Source organism: Euprymna scolopes, chromosome 15 (genome assembly GCF_053919585.1).
Source record: "Euprymna scolopes isolate OS-2025 chromosome 15, ASM5391958v1, whole genome shotgun sequence".
Lineage (NCBI taxonomy): Eukaryota > Metazoa > Mollusca > Cephalopoda > Sepiida > Sepiolidae > Euprymna > Euprymna scolopes.
Window position 1 is genome coordinate 95,866,277 of NC_136496.1, and position 17,815 is coordinate 95,884,091.

The 17,815-nt window shown below is 29.5% G+C and overlaps 1 protein-coding gene across 32 annotated transcripts in view; it reads right to left on the reverse strand.

Annotated features, from left to right (window-relative positions):
• Positions 1-17,815, reverse strand: part of LOC145294002 (arf-GAP with SH3 domain, ANK repeat and PH domain-containing protein 2-like) — a 547,728-nt gene that overhangs the window by 189,500 nt on the left and 340,413 nt on the right. For 20 of the 32 annotated variants that reach the window (XM_080140958.1, XM_080140960.1, XM_080140933.1 and 17 more), the window contains 2 exons: positions 16,553-16,712; positions 7,069-7,104 (listed from right to left, as the gene is read on the reverse strand). In XM_080140958.1, the coding sequence (XP_079997084.1) occupies positions 7,069-7,104; positions 16,553-16,712 (196 nt within the window). The remainder of the gene's footprint in view (positions 1-7,068; positions 7,105-16,552; positions 16,713-17,815) is intronic. The other 12 variants (XM_080140949.1, XM_080140946.1, XM_080140939.1 and 9 more) reach the window with 1 other exon arrangement.

Sequence of the window (17,815 nt, forward strand, 5' to 3'; positions counted from 1 at the left end):
ACCAATCAGCAGAGAGAACACTTCTGACGGCTCAAGCATTGATGATCTTTGCTTGAGAATAACGACTGACAGACTTTCAATAGTCCAAAGAATATAACTTTCTCCACTCGGACACTGTTCAACTTTTTCCCCCTTAAATAAATCATTTTTTTTTGTGTTAAAAGAGGTTTTGTTTTTCTATTTGTGTGACAGTTTTCGTTTACAGCTACTGTTTAGAAGTGAATTACATTTCTATAAAATAAATTAAAAAAAAAAAAAAAGAGGTTTATATTCAAGGATAGTAAATAAAAATACACACTTATTTTTGGATGGGGCTCAAATGTATTTTTGTCTTTTGTTTTTATATATATTTCCTCAAAACTTCTGACCTTGATGACGGGGAGACTAAAACTTGTTGTGATGGTTTCAAATGATCTGAAATAACAGCAAAGGAAGACTTGATTCCAAATATTTATCATACGTTATATCTCCCCTCTTTTGGAAATGGGGTACAATTCTGAATATCTCCAGTATCAAATAATCCTTATACACTGTGAAATTTACTTTATATATGAAAACCAAAGAGGGGAGATATGAGAAATATTTGGAATCAAGTCTCGCCTTGCTGTTATTTCAGATCATTTGAAACCATAGCAGCAAGTTTTAGTCTTCCCTCTGTCAAGACCAGAAATTTTGGGGAAATATCAGATATTTTGTAATTCATATGTAAAACTAACAAAACAAATAACTATGACTGAAACATTTTATGGTTGTAAAAAAGTGCCAAAAATAGGCTCTGGATGATCTCCTTAATGTGTGACCTTAAGAGCAAATGTCACATAGCCCACTACACAATTCAGGTCATTAACTTTACAATGATCTTTCATCTGTTCAATTCTGATCAATAGTCACTGAGATTTGGAACTTATAAAATTGCTAAAAAAGATAGTATATATATATATATATATATATATATATATATATATATATATATATATAATGATTGCAACATCTTGTCAGACGAGTGCCACGCCCTTAGACACTTAAAATCCATGAGCCCAAAAATGACTTTTTATTTTTTTTTTAGTCCTACTGGTGAATTCACACGCTCAAGCAGGCATGACACTGAAGACGGTCATTGAGATCAATTATTACATGCTTACAGCATTTCAAACCTCCATGCGTCACAACTTTTCCATCACCACAGGACCATTTTTATAGACAAATGCCTGAGGGAGTATCTATACACAGATGATGTTACAGAGTCTTAGCTTTGTACGACAGCTAAGTCTCTCTCTCGGTTCAAAATGTTGAGATCCAGCAACAAGCAAGAGCAAGATAGACAGCAACGTTGAACTGCAGACCAGCTTAATGCAAGTACTGGTCTCTCGCTTTATGGTTTTTTAAATCAGAGATTTGCTTTTCCTAGAAAGGTTGCCTTCACCACGGCTTACGGGAGCCTTCTCCACCCCAGCACACACATACATCCACACAAACACACACAGTGCTAGTTGGCCGTTGACCCCGAAAAAGGGTTCATTTGCCCTTTGGAAGGTCTTGTTTTTAATCCTTCAGGGAGACTAACCACCCTCCTCACCAAACGAGTCAGGTGGGGGTACCAGTTTAGTCGCCGGTGACCCGATCATGAGGCAGGTAATACTGGATTACATGATACCAGTAGCATATGACATGATATATATATATACACACACATACTTGTAGCCAAATTGAATATTGAAATGCTCATATTTTTGGTTCTATGCAACGAAACTACATGAAAATTTGCAGGCTTTTTGAAGATTATAATACTATTCTATGGTTAAAATTTTATGACAATTGGTAAAAAAGAGCCTATATTTTCAAACCAATAAAATATGTCAAAATTTGCCTACATTTGTATATACAGTGTCCTGGCGAGCCGGGATGAATTTTGCTTAGAGTCTTTTTTTTTTTTTTGCTTTGTTGTCTCCCCTGTGGGCTTGCAAGGCTATTAATATATATAATTTTATGTTGAATTAAAGATATTTAGGATTTGTTAAAAGTATCGGTTCTCAACGTTGAAAATTAAAACATTCTGTTTAAAATATAGAGAAAATAAATAGTAAATATTAAATGGAAAAAAAGAGAAAATTAGTTGAAACAAATTAGTGAATTTCAATAAAATTCAAGGAAAAATATTAAGACAAGAAAATAAGGATTTGGGAGTTAAGAAAACTGAAAGTTAAAAAACAAAAAAAGCAAATTAATTTTTTTTAAATAATAAAATAAAACATGGCGGTCATGAGAGAAGGTTTTGGCTTGTTAGAATAATCATGGAAAAATGGATCAAGGGAATAGATGCAAAGTGCACAAGGTGAAGGAGCCAATGTGTATGTGCAGGGGAGGTATAACCATATGGAGCCAAGTAGTGCACAAGAGGTACCAGAATAGGAAGATATAATGCAAATGCTTTGCCATTTCTATGAGGTTGGGAGAATCACAAAAGTCTTTTTTCCTTATAATTCTGACAATTCTTACAATTTTCCTAAAATTTTAGATTCAAACTTTTTCAATTTACTCTGGTTTCTAGGCTTATATTCTTTGAAAGAAAAAAAAGCAAACAAACAAAAAAAAATGAAATTGATTTTGTAAGTGCGATTTTATAACCTAAAAGTAGGTAATACATAGTACCAGTTCTATTTCCCTTCCTATTCCCGGATTCCCTGTTAATACCAAAATGTAGAAATTTAAATGTAATGTAAACAAACATCTTGTTATCCAACCACTCTCCTCCCAAATTCCCTATCCCATAAATCTGGTCTCTACCATAGTAGCCACTTAGGCTTCAGTGGCAATATGCCTTGTTGGGGACGAATAAAGGCATTAAAAAAAAATCCTTAAATTACTATCACCTTCTGTTGTTGAATCGTAATATGTACCCTAATTTTAATTCATGTTTTCAATGTAAAAAAAAAAAATAATTTATGGCAGAAAAATATTGCTTGAATTTACAGCTTTACGTATGGTAAAAATGAAATGAATTTCAATTTTATAGAAATGTCCATTTGAAAAATATACAAATAAATAAATAAAATAATTAAAAGAGAGATTAATTTTTTCTGCAGAACTTTTTTTTAAATGGAAATCGCTCAAGACAAAACATGAAACCACTTAATGTAAGGAGCTAACACGAACGAAGAATAGTTATAGCAAAGATAGGAGATACCTATTGAGTTTCAAAATAATGCAATGATAACTATAAAAGAAATTTACACTATTCTGTTTTACCAAAAGAGGTTTAACACTGGAAAGCACATTAGTCTCAAATTTAAATTTATCTTTCATTTTAAATAGCTTGGATAAAAATCTGTTTATATCCTAAACTGCTGTCAGCTGAATTTCTACAGATATTGTGGCAATATTTTTGGCATAACTGTACTGGGTATGATCACAAATATTTGAACGATTATATTTATAGCCAGGAGTGCTAAGAATGAACCAATCAGATACCAAAATTGCTGTATAAAAAATATACTTAACCTCTTTGAATTTTTCAGTCATAGCTTTTTGTTTTGGCATGAGAGGAGAATCACTACTGACTTTGACTGAGTTAATACTAGCATTCTTTACCTGGAATTCTTTACAATTCAAAGATTTTCCTGATTGGATTGAGATTTCTAATTTTTACTTGAAACAACTACATTTAATATTCACACTTGGATAAGATTTGTTTCTCTATGATAGTTATTTTTTATTTGTAATCTCTTTTCACATAGTTTTTCTATTACAATAATGGCTCTCCATTCAAGAGATGTTATTATTTTAGAATAATTCCTCAATTCATATAAAAAAATTTAATCAGAAGCATGGTGGCTGAAACTAACAACTGGAGAACAGCACCTGGGAGGGATGAGAATACAGAGAGGCACTTTCCAGGTAAACTATAACCCAATTTTTTTTTTTTTAACCAGACCATGCAACCACTTGGGTGGGCAGAAAAATTAAGTAAGTACGTTAGATTTTCCAGAGAACTAAAAATAATATGGAACATGAAAATAAGTACTGTAATATCAATAATAATAATAATAACAGAAGCACTAGGAATAGTTCCTAGAAAAAAGATTAGGAGAAACTGAAATCAAGGGGAGGGAGGGGGTTGACATTATACAATATGTAGCAATGATAAAAATAGCCAAAATATTAAGGAAAATCCTTAAGCGCAGAACCCAACCCACATAACCAATCAATACCAAGCAAGCACAGGTAAGTTAAATATAGAAATATAGAAAGAACTTTTACACAAACCATTGAAATTGTCAGAATTCTCATACCCCCCCCCCAAAAAAAAATACATACACGCACACACTAGCACCAGTCGGTTGTTACCACACAAAATAATCATAAAATGTCAAGGAGAATGGAAAAATTAAGATGGGGAGATGACCAATCTGAGCTCCACTGGAAGAATGCGGATATGTTACCCATATTCCAGAGAAGACCAAGATTCATAGCCAGTAAAAAAATCAAGGATAACTGGCTGTTGTAATAACCTAAAATTATTTGAAACAGTTAACACAGGAGACTTCTTGCCATTCAGACTACAGGAAGCACAACTTATTACTACCACTGAAATCACTGATAATGACTCATGTGAGAACTCCTAGTGAGCAAATAACAATAATAATAATATAGTGCTATTACAAAAAGGAACCCTACGCAATAAGGTAATCTGACTTGCACAAATAACATATGACACCATTAACATTCTTACAGTGAAACAGAAGATCGAAAATCAAGTTAAGCACATCCTTAAAAGAGGATGGTCCCCTGAACTAGAACTAATGAAAGTGACATGGTGAGTAAGAAAGCAGAACAGAATAACCCCGCTTCACTCTGCCAAAAATTCATGGGTAGACTCCCAATATAAAATCTGAAACAGAAACCACAATACCATAAAACTTACTGAATAAGAAGCAGCAGGAGTTGAATGCATTAAAGAAATAACAAAGGAGGTCAAATGAAACTACGCTTTCTAAGAAACAAAAATTGGAAGAATGTAAAATCAGAAAGGTTAACAGATATTTCTCTCATGCCCCAAAGGACAATATCACAGACATGAACACCATATGCTTGGACAATTCTGTAATCACAATACTTAACATAGAAACAAAACCCTGCCAAAACAACAGACTGATAAAGTGCAGAAGATAAGCCAGACATGAAACTCAAATTAATAAACTAAAGAAAAGTTAAATCCATAAATAATGCAAGAGATAGCAAAAGGACAATGGAAGACAAAAAATATGTCTGACAAAAGCAAAGGCTAACCAAGAAACATTCAAACTAAGACACCAGACATGATAATCATCAATGAGAAGGGGGGGGGGTGACTGTCAAACATACATTTTATTATTTCAACAGATCACAGGGTGAAGATCAAGGAGGCAGAAAAACTAAGCAAATGCATGGAACTTGTCAGAGAGCTAATGGGAATGTGGGATACTCTTGCAGTTTACGGACTGTGCTGAAATAATGTTATTATTTAGAAACACATTCTTAACATGGGGAAGAAGGGTCTTTGTTAACTACTTTCTACTTTTGCCTAAAAATTGAATAAACAAAAGATACTGTAAAAATTGAATTTAACTTGAAAATCCTATTTAAATAATAGCACTGTCAGAGCATCGAATGTGGAATATGAAGAAAATTAATATAATACTTGTTATAATTGTAGGAGAATTAGGATTGGTTCCAAAAAACCTATAAAAAGTCTAGGAGAAATTGTAATCAAAGGGAGGATTGTTACAATACAATACACGGCACTAATTAAAATAGCTGAAATATTTACACAACTATCAAGGTAACACCCACCAACTACAGATAAATTGAACTAGAAATAGAACAAAAAATATAAAAAGATTACAAAATCCCAAGGGAACTGAAACTGCCTTAAATCCCATAATCTGACATCCCCTACCTCTAAAAAAAGTAGTGGCACTAGCCTTGGATGGTATCACACAAAATTGTCATGAAGGATTGAAGAGGATGGAAAGGGAGAGCACCATCTAGACTTCTATTAGATGCAGAGAGTACTAGAATCATGGGGATCCTTACTGTCACTAAAATTCCAGAAAAAACAAATGGTTGTTTTCAGTGAAAGATTAACAGTAAATGGCTGTTGGGATAACACAAAATGATTTGCAATGGCTATCAAAAAAGATAGAGTACTGAAATTAATGAAGAATAGCTATTACTTATACTACAATACGTATAATTCAATACAATAATAATCACAACCACCACTGAAATTTGAGAGAAGACAAACAGTTGACACAATGGTAACCAGCTGTTGTGATAACGGAAAACCATGAGCAAGAGTAAGCATTTGGAAGAGGCAGAAACTGCTGGACAGCTAGGGAGATTTGTTGGTGCTCAGATTCCAGGGAACACCATTAGTTGTTGTCAGCGAAAACTTGTAATGAGTAATGATAATCTTTAAAACACAATAGATCGTTACAAATCTTATCAAAACATAAAATATTTAAATAAAAACAATCACAGCAAGAAGCGCACGAACATAAAAGAAGCAAACAATAAATAGATAAATAAAATAACACTCAGGATGAGAACAATAGTCTGAAAACTCTAAATAATAAGAATAATCAATCCTCATCTCATAAATTCAGAAACGTACTAGTTGTTATGTAAGAAAGCAATGAAAAAAATACAAAAAATAAAATGAAAATAAAAAGGCGATGGTCATAAAGAGAAAGACACGTTTTATGGTAATCACAAGAGTAAAAGCGCCTTTTTCTTATTTGGGCAGTGTTTCTTTTGTTCAAAGAATATTATTCTCTTAATTTTTGTTTGTTGTCTTTATTAACTTGTGCATATGAAAAAGAAGAATGAGGACGAAGAGGCAGAATGTGGCATCACTCTTAAATCATGCAAGTGATCATGCAATAAATGTTTTGTTCTAAGTTGATAGAAGATAAGAACAACAAAGGGACCAACAACAACAATAACAACAACCAGCAATTTAAAAATGTTAAATTAAAAAAAAAAAAAAATAGAAAAGAAAGAGACGTCATCAGAAATTGAAACACCTACAATCCAGCTGCCTCCAGATAGCCGATGATGGGCATGCTTAAAGAGAGAGAGAAGCCAAAATAATTAGTACAACAATCGATATATACCAAGTAAAAAGAAGTATAAAAAAAAAAAAAAAAAAAAAAAGGAGGGGTCCATATATTTAGGGGACATCTTATCATTTAAATGAGTTTCATCAAATAAAATCGACAACTTTTTCCAAATGATCCTTTGTATTCAGTGTTTCAATTCTTTTAATATGACTAGATTTATGTTTAAAAAAATTTTTTTTTTTTTTTAATGAGGATTGATAATTTGAATGATTCAGATTTTTAACAAGATAATCCACATTCTTTTCACACCGAGTACTTTCAATTCAGCTGAGAATCATCTTTATGGTATCAAAAATTAAAGTGAAATAAAATTGTTAAAAAACAGATAAAATCCAGCTATTTAGATTCCAGACTACTGTTCTCATCTTCAATATTATTCTCACCGCGTTTAAACTGGTGTAAGCTCCGAACTTGTTCATACATATAAATTACGTGGTACGTAGGATAAATGTATTAAGTAAAAATCACTTCTAAGTGACAGTTTTCTAGAGGTTGAGGATTCAATCTTTGTTACATGCAATACTAACTGACAATATAAGAAAAAAAAAATACTTCTAACTAGTCATGGCTGATGGAACAAGAAAAATCTACCCCTATAGATTAAATAAAGACGTTTCTGAATTTTTGAGATGAGGATTGGTAATTCTCATTATTTGGATTTATTGGACTACTGTTCTCATCCTGAGTGTGATTTTCACAATGTTTCGGCTGATGTAACCTCTAACCTTCTTAGGGTGTATCTTGTCGAACCAAAGTTTGACAGAAAGATTCCTGAGTTTGACAAGATACATCTCAAGGTGAAAACAGTAGTCAAATGAATCCAAATAATATGATTAAATAAAGGGTTCAGTTCGAAATTTCATATAGATTCTGCAGTTCAACAAGATGCACCTGAAGAAAAGTCAGAGGTTACATCAGCCGAAACGTTGTGAGAATAAAACCTAAGATGAGGACAGTAGACCAAAGAATCCAAATAAAACAACTGAATTTTACATATTTTTTTATATTTTCATTTCACTTTAACCAAAAACCATGAAGATGATTTTTAGCTGAAGCAAAAGTACTCAGGGTGTATATAATTTTGGTATTTTTGTTAGAAATTTTTATTGATATGAAAATATGTATGGGAAGAATTAAAACATCGAATGGAACGTTCAAAAGTTGTTGATTTAGTTTAATCAAAGTTGAAGAGCTGATAAAAAAAAAATTTAAAAATTAAAAAAAAAAACATATCTTTTTTAAAAAGGAAAATGTAGGACCAAATATTGCTGGAAATTTGATAACAATAATCGTTAGAAATCATTTTTTGTGACCGAGCTTTTACATTTTTTAGACTCTATAATCAGAAAATTAAAAATTAAAGGGGGTCATCTTTACATACGTTTGAATAGCTTGTTTTTATTCTGATCAAAAATAACTTTTAAAAGCATCAACTTTTATAGAAAATAACAAATGAAAATGTTTATCTGATGTTCCTTAAAAGATTGGAACATGTCAAATCACAACTTTGTTTCTTTAGACAACATATTAGTTTTTAATTTTTAACCAAAATTTGATTGAAAACATTTATTCTTCACAACCCCCACATATAACATTGCTCACTGCAATATAAAACTTAATAAAAGTTGCTCATGTTTAGAATTAACTTTTAAAGCACAAGAACAAAAAGTATATGTCAATCTAGACAAAAAATACATTCTTTACATCAAGCAAACCAAATGAACTTTGAGACTACAACATTACTTGATGATTAATTATCAAAGTTTAAACTATTACCTAAAATAATTTTTTTAAATATCTTTGAAAGTTAAAGTTTTTTCAAGACCAAAAAATCATAGTTAATTTAGTATTTTAAGCACAATTTTACTATAGCGTGTCCTCTAACTGAATTGCGTATTTTTGATAAAGGTATTTTAAGGGAAAACATTATCACATTCTTATGTGTCATGTCGAAATTAGTATAAATTCTAAAAATTGCGAAAAATAGTCCAATAGAAGATGTGTTAGACCTGATTTTTAGAAAAAAGTGTGCAGTATATCGAGAAGTAAGATTGCCAACCTAAAAGATAGTGCCATCAGATTTGTGAAAAGCAACTTAAATGGTAGAATATAGTTACCTCCTCCTGATTTTGATATTTTAACCGGTTAATTTACAGTGAAAAATCACAACTTTGAAAAACTCTGATTTTACTTATAATTATTTTTCTACAGGAACATTTTTTGTAATTTTTGGAATTTATACTAGTTTTGGCATGACACATAAGTATGTAATAATGTTTTTCTTTAAAATGCATTTTTTCGAAGACATACTATAGTAAAACTGGACCGTATTTTCTTTACTAATACATTCGTCTCAATTTCACCTAATAATATGTGTATATATTTATATGAACAGGATTCATTCCTAAAATAATTAACTGATCATTATGAACTTTCAAACAAGGCTGCTAGGTGTAATAAGTTAAATGTGGGCTATATTTAGTTTAATTTAGTCTTGGAAATGGAAAGGGAGTAAAAAGTGTGTGAGAGCCCTCTTGAAAATTCAGATAATTATGAGTATTGTTAAATTTTAACAATAGGTATTTGATATCATTTAATATTTCCAAAATCTCAATTTATATTAGAGTATTTTAAAAAAAGTTTCTAGGCAAAATCTCGAAATTGAAATTGCATTTAATTTGATCAATACTCATTAGACAAAAATAAAGCAAGATTTTCTTGAGTTAAATTTCTTAAGACTGCTTAAGCTCAAGCCTTAAATTTTAGACATTTTCTAGGATCAAAATTATGTCATAATTTTTTTATTAAAATTAGAGTAAAGATTAATATCATTGCATCTTGATTTTCATCTGTGTAATGTGATATATATAAAAATCATAAAAAAAACTGTTCTATTTAGGGGGAATTAATTTTACCTGTCATGGGAAGGGCATTCTATAAGTAATTTTACTTTCAAACCTGATAGAAATATTTTTTGTTTAATTTTTAAGACTATGGTCGAGTTTGCTTTGCAACTTAAACGTAAATTGATTCTCCATGATGCAGTTTCAAGAATGATTTTCGCCCTCAAATTACTACCATCAATATAAGATTCTTTCAAATTATGTTTATTTCCTTTTTATTAAAATAATTAAAAATTTTTAAAATAGTTGAAATTGTGGTTTGAAAGAATCTGATGGATGACCCAGGGTGAGGTAACTAAAAAATATGTATAAAGACAGATAAGCTAAAGCGGAGAAGATCAAATAAAACTTGATGTCATCAATAATAATAATCGTTATTGAAAGAATCAATTCAACTTAAATTTAAATGGCAATGAGTTTCCTATGAATAAATAAAAAGTTAGACAATTTTTTTGTAAAAAAAAAAAAAAAAAGAAAAGAAAAGAAATTTCCATCAGTAACATCAACTTGAGCCAAAACAAAAATTTAGTTGAAATGATACTAGTAAAAAAAAAAAAAATTGAATACTTGAAAAAAAAAAAAAAAAAAAAAAATGATTAATTTCTGGATCTTAATAGCTATTCTGTTTAAACTTCAGCTTAAGTGATGATATGATTTTAGTAATTAAAATATTGATAATTTCTACTATTATAAGAGATAATTTACTTTTTAGTCATGAATAACTAAAAAATGTTTAAGATTCATGAAAATTTCCTCTTTTATCTAATTCTAATAATTATATTATAATAATACTCCAATAAATTATCTGATTCAAATAACTAAAAAACAACAGCAGACATTTGAATTAATAATAGCATCATCAGAAGAGATGTTTTAATTTTAAGATGCCTTCAATCTGAAAAAAAGGAAGGGGTTGGAATAAGCAATAATATAAATCTGGATTTTTCTCATCATAAACCACTGGTTCTATAACTAAGCACACAGTGATCATATTCCAGTGAATACAAAGGTGACATTGTGATAAAATCGTGAACAGTGATGATTGTGATTGTCATGGTGAGGGGTTGGAAGTAACACATCCAGCCCAAGGTGGATTAACCAACATTGTTTAGGGCGTGTTGCACTGTATTATTAATAATAAATTCTTGGCAGAGATTTGTGTGTTGCAGAGACACAGAAGAAGACAAATTTCACATAAAAAACATACAGCAAAAGTGTTGGACATTTTATTTTGTTGTTTTGGTCAAAATATTGATGACTGACACCACAAGAATGTGGTAAGGTGAACCTCCAAAGATTTTAGGAAACCTGGATAGGCATTTTTGCATTTTATTACTCATTATATATATATATATATATATATATATATATATATCAGAAAATGAATCTCCAACTTCCTGCTTTGATCTAATAGAAGTTTTTTTTTTTGTATCGTCATATTCTTTATCTGATAGATAGAATACAAATAAATTTAGATTGAGCATGGAAAAAAAAATCCACATTTTTAAAGTTCCTTTTTTTTTTTTTGCTACAACATTTATTGTTTTGATCGTCTGGAGGATTTTTAGAGTAATCATTTTCTTTGAGTTGTATGAATTAGTTAGAGAAAAAAAAAAAAAAAAACTTAGATCAAATGTAACCCCCCTCCCCCCAAAAAACGTTTATATTTCTGAAAGATTTGTTTTATTTCCTCTGAGAAGTCCATAGGAGTTATTATTTTGATTTTATAAATTAATGTTTTTGTTTTTGCAGGACAAACAAACAGCTTTCGAAGGTTAACATTAAAAATGCTTAGACTCAACTTGGATTTTATCTTCTTTGATTATATTATAACTAGCGTTCGGACAATGGCATATTCTTTTCATTATTTTTACTCAAGTGTGCATCTATTGATATCTTATATGCTTTTATATAGAGTGATGTGGTTCTCAGTTGATTAACTGTGTCGGATTTATACTCGAGAGTCAAAACAGTGAAAAAATTATTCTGTTGTCATAGTCCTAATGATAACTCAAGAAAACTCAACAATTTTTTTTTCCTGGGTATAAGTTTGGAACCTAAGATACCATATTGATCTGAACTGCTATAATGAAATATAGTGAAAGTGAAAATAAACAAAAGTTATATATTGTACAAGTTTAATAATTTATAGTGGCATAATAAAGAATAGTGTAAAATCTACAAATGTCTTTAAATCTAGGTTTTTCACAGAAACAAATCTTTTCAGAATTAAAAAAAAAAACAATTATTTAGCAATAAAAGCTTTGAGACTTTAATTATTAATTTGAAAACTTTATCAATCATCCATGACATTTGAAGTAAAGTGAAACAATTAGAAATATATTGAAATAGGAAGTTAAAAGGTTTTGCAATAGCAAATCTATGCATAGGTGATGCGATGTCAAGATGTATCATCCCTTGGGATATTAAATTTATACATCAGTGATTTTGATACAACAATTACTGATTCTGTTCTAAATTCGAGATTCTGATACAATTACCAATTTTGATTTTTTTTTTTAAATCTTAAAATATTTAGCTATAAAGTTATTATATTTTTAATTTGTTGATTATCGCAAAAACTTGTGTGTAATATGTGCATATATTTTTGCAAATGTAAAAATATACTTGTGAGGAGTATTCTTTTCATTTTAATTTTACTGGTAGTTTCACATCAATAAATATTTCTCATTTTATTTATCACTAGTATCAGCAATAGAAAATTAAGTTAAAAAAAACCCCAAAAGAATTGTTTTTGGTATTGGAAAATAGACACTAATTTTACAGATTCTGATACACTAAAAAGTTCTGATTTTTCCAATGCTTGATTCTGATTAATCATCCTAACACACATATATATATATATGGGTGTGTGTGTTTGTGTGTGTGTGCACGCACATATATGTATATAGCTAATAAAATTGGGTTCCTTTTAGTAAAGATCTTATAACTGATATTGTAATGTTAGAATTTTGGTATAATTGAGCATAAAAGCAAATTTATAGATTCAATAAAATCCTTGCAATGCTGTAAAAATTCAGAAAAAGTAAAATCATTCTATTACTTGTACTAATTGGACTATAGTTCTCATCTTGAGTGTTATTTGTGCAAACGTTTCAGTTGGTTTGGCCTTCAACAGTCCTCAGGCATGTCGGTTGTTGTTTTCTTTTTCAAACAACAACGAACATGCCTAAGAACAGTCGAAGGCCAAACCAACTGAAACGTTGCACAAAAAATAACACTCAAGATGTAAACAATAGTTCGATCAATACAAGTAATATAAACAATCAGCACTCATCTAAAAAATTTAGAACTTTAAAGTCATTCGGGTTTGTATTACTGTACACATAGATTCGAAAACATTGTCAAAAAACAAATATATAACAAATAAATGTTATCAAAAGCAAGATAAGTTACTTTTCTACCAAACTGGATATATTTTTCGTGGTTTTATTCAATGTAACATGTTTATTCAGCTCGAAAACCATACAGTGTTTACCGATGTATTGGAAAATTCAAGATGGCGTCTGACTCTCTCTTTAACACGGTAAGTTTGGGAAAAGGTGTTATAAATAAAAAACTGGATAAAATACTGCTAAAAACTAGCTCAATATATGTTACCGTGACATAGGTTGACATATATTCAGCGGGTTTTTAATAGTATTTTGTCTAGTTCTTTATTTATAACATCTTTTCCTAAACTTACCGTGTTAAAGAGGGAATGAGGCGCCATCTTGAATTTTCCAATACATCGGTAAACATTGTATGGTTTTCGAGCTGAATAAACATGTTACATTGAATAAAACCACGAAAAATATATCCAGTTTGGTAGAAAAGTAACTTATCTTGCCTTTGATAACATTTATTTGTTATATATTTGTTTTTTGACAACTTTTTCGAATCTATGTGTACAGTAATACAAACCCAGTCATTCTTTTTACACAACAAAGGATGATTTGAAAATCTTTAGTTATGCCTGGTAACTCTTCAATTTCGAGGTTTTCAAGTCCATTCACAATTCCTATAACTCAACAAGTTTTATTTATTTTAAACTATTTGCTATTGAATATAAAATACTAAAACACAATGATATAAGGGAGGTAACAAAAACAAAATAATTTCGAGTCCAAGGGAGACAATTAAGGAATGCTGAGTCACAATCAATGATACTTAAGAGATAAAATTCTAAATTTATTAATACAAAGTCAACCAAATCCTAAAATTATCCTTTTGTGATTTCTTTTATCATAAAATGTGAATATATTGTTATACGATTGTCCAAAGAAACAGATAGATAAATATTTAGGTATTTATCATATTGAAAAAACATTTTTTTTTTAATCCTATTTTCTTACTTTGATTTTTTTAGCCAACTGGTAATATTGTTTTTAATTTTGAAAAATTTCAAGTAATCATCAGACCAAATCTAATGTAATAGCAAAAATCATAAGCTAAAATCTTAAAGTAATATAGTTTGCTTGAAGCATTATGTGTAATATTTATATAGAGGAGGCATAAATGGTTATAATGCAAGACGGTGTTGTGAAGAACGTCAAAAACAAAGTGATTTTTTTTTTAGTCAGTCTTACTTTGTTTAGTTTCAACTTCTACAGTGATATTTCAAAATATATTAGGGAACACGATTATAGTTTTCTTCAAAGGAAAATTATATTACCAGCGCTGAAGACCACACAAGTTTTAGATTTGAATAAAGAGGTATTACCTAAAAATATGTGGAATACATTTATCTAGACTACATAACTGTAAAATTTGAGACTAAATAAAGATTTACCTTACAAAAAAAAAAAAAAAAAAAAAAAAAAAAAAAATTTGTTTTTGTCTTCCTCAACACTGGCATATTTCCAACTCTTTGTACTGACCCCTCTGCATATATATATATATATATATATATATATATTTCTGTGGAAATATGTTTCTTCAATTATATTTCACCTTTTATTTATACCAATCCTTTAATTTATGAAGCTTGATGCAATTACAGAGCATATAACTTACTTAAAGGAATAAACGGTACGATGGTTAACATCTTGAAATTTGGTATATAGACTTGTCATTTAATTGTTATATAACTTGAGTTGTATGCACGATAAGAAAATAATAATTTTTGCTTTCCGGAAAACTTTCAAATTCTAAAAATCGTTATGTTATAACTAATCAAAACAATTGTTTTTATTTTTAAATTCAAGCTGAGAGAGCAACTCGTGTAATCAGAAATTGCTCTGGCTTTTGTATTCCATGAAACGTAAATATTTTCATCAAAATGAAAAAAAAAAGAAAAAGAAACAATGGTAACTGACAGTTTCATGCTAAAGCAATGATTAGAGCAAGAAATTCTGGATTTTATGTCCATATTGATTGCTTTTTATACACGCTATCTTCAGTAGAAGCAGTCTTCTTTCATAAGTAAAATTCACAATCCAATAATCCGAATATATATCATAATGCTCTCAGCAGATATCTTATTGGCATTCATTCCAGGTGGGTTGAGTCAGTTTCCTTTAAAAGAGGAAGTTTCTAGGGAATAATGAATTTACAAGTTGTCTCCAGTCGCATGTATATCCCAATCAAAAATGATTTATTTGTTATTTTTTATATATAGCGGGATGGTCACTGCCTCCCTCCCCCACACAGACATACAGTATCTGAAATTCCAAAATGGTCCCCCATCTGGTCAGCCATTTGGTACTAACCAAACTCAATGTTGCTTAATCAAATAAGAATTTATGTGTGTCAGCATGATTATGTTGCATCAACAAATATGAACTTAATAATATTAATGAGCTTAACATATGTAAATTACACATTTTTTTTTTTAATTCCATCTGTGTTGCAATTGTCCTTTTTGTTTCTTCAACTTATTGATAACATCTTCATCTGCCATGCATGCAAATATATTTTATGGAAGGGAGATTAGAGACATTTTTACATTAATATTTTTAATTTTTCCAGAGTATATGTAGCGCATTTTATGTTTTAACCTAACAAACTGAAAAAGATTTTTCAAGACATAAACAATGATGAATTTCTTAAATTCCAAAAGAGAAAAACTTTTAAAAAAATAAAATTTTTTTAGCAATGTAAGATAAATACCTAAATCACTAATCAATTTCTTTGTATCAGAGCAAGTTCATTATTCCAAATAAAGAGGAACATGGAATCATACTATCATAAGAACAAGAATATTATTATATGGATTTTACAGCTGTTCAACAGAAAAAAAAAATTAATTATAAATATATATGTATAGGCTTAAATTTGGATGATGGTTAATGTGTTCACTAGGACATTTTCTGTACATGACAATAAAAAAAACACACACACAAAAAAAAAAGAGACAAGAAGCCTAATAAATTATATGGTAATTTAATAATATCTGAAAAGAAGATAAAAAAAAACTTTAGCAAGTAAGTCCATAGTCATTTATGATACTGAGAGGGAGGGAGAGACAGAGAGAGAAATGTGAAATACCTCTTTGAAAGAAGACATGGAATTCTTGAGAACATCTCTCAGCTCAATAAGCTGCCTTCGTTCTTCATCTTGCCTCTGTTTAATTTTGCGAAGTTGTCCAACTAAGCCGTCGATAAAACTGCTAAAATGAGTGATAGTTTTGATTCCATCTTGAAATAGACTAAAAAAGATAAACAAAGGAAATTATACAAAATCGGAAATGTAAAGCCGACCTAAGAAATTTATGATGAGTTTTCATTACAAATTCATGGCTTAATCCTTTTTCATTCTATCTGTGATGTTGTTTTTTAGTGATAATTTGTATTAGAAGTATCCATTTTATGAATGGACTACACACACACACTAATTTTGCTTGTTATTGTTTCTGATGATAGAGACAAGCAAACAAGTTCACTTATCTATGGTGAAACATTTACCTAAATGCTACGAGGGAGTCAACTTTTTTACATTGTGGGGATGTATTTATAAAATAATTATGCACAGACATGTGTTTTGTTTAATTTTCTCTATTGTCAAAAGCAATAACAAACAAAATAATACATATTTATAAGCAATAAAATGTCTAATAATTCTGATGAGGCTCAGTAGCCTAATAGTAGAGACACAGTTATGAACACTGCAAAAAATTCAACCATGCTGAAGAGTGGTAAACAGAAGAATGTGCATCTATTGATAGTTATTTTATTTATTTATTTATATATCTATATATATATATATATATTAGTTTTTTTTTTTTTTTTGAAGAAGAAGAAATCTAGCAGAGTGCTCAATTATAAAGAAAATCCCAAAATAAGAGCATATTATTTATATTTTGTTTACAGAAAGTTTTAGATGAGATAAGTCATTGGTAGCGTCGGTTTAAAACCCGATAATTAGGGATCATTTTAGATATGCATATCAAGCTCTCTTTAGCCAATACTCATCTATTTTATAACCGGAAGTGGAAACATTATATATATATATATATATATATATATATATATATATATATATATATATATATATATATAAATTGTCTATGGATTTATACTTATAAATGGAGTTTTTTCTCATTCTGACATTGATATTAAAAGCCTATTTTTTCTATTTAAAAATTATTAAAACAAACTTTTCAATATACTTAGTCATGGATATGCAAGCGACTTCATGAGGTTAACTAATTTGCATATTCCTTTGAAAAACGAGTATTCATTAATTATTCAGTTTTTATGTTTTCTTATTAGATGATTGATTTCATTTAACTATTACGCTTAATTCTATTTA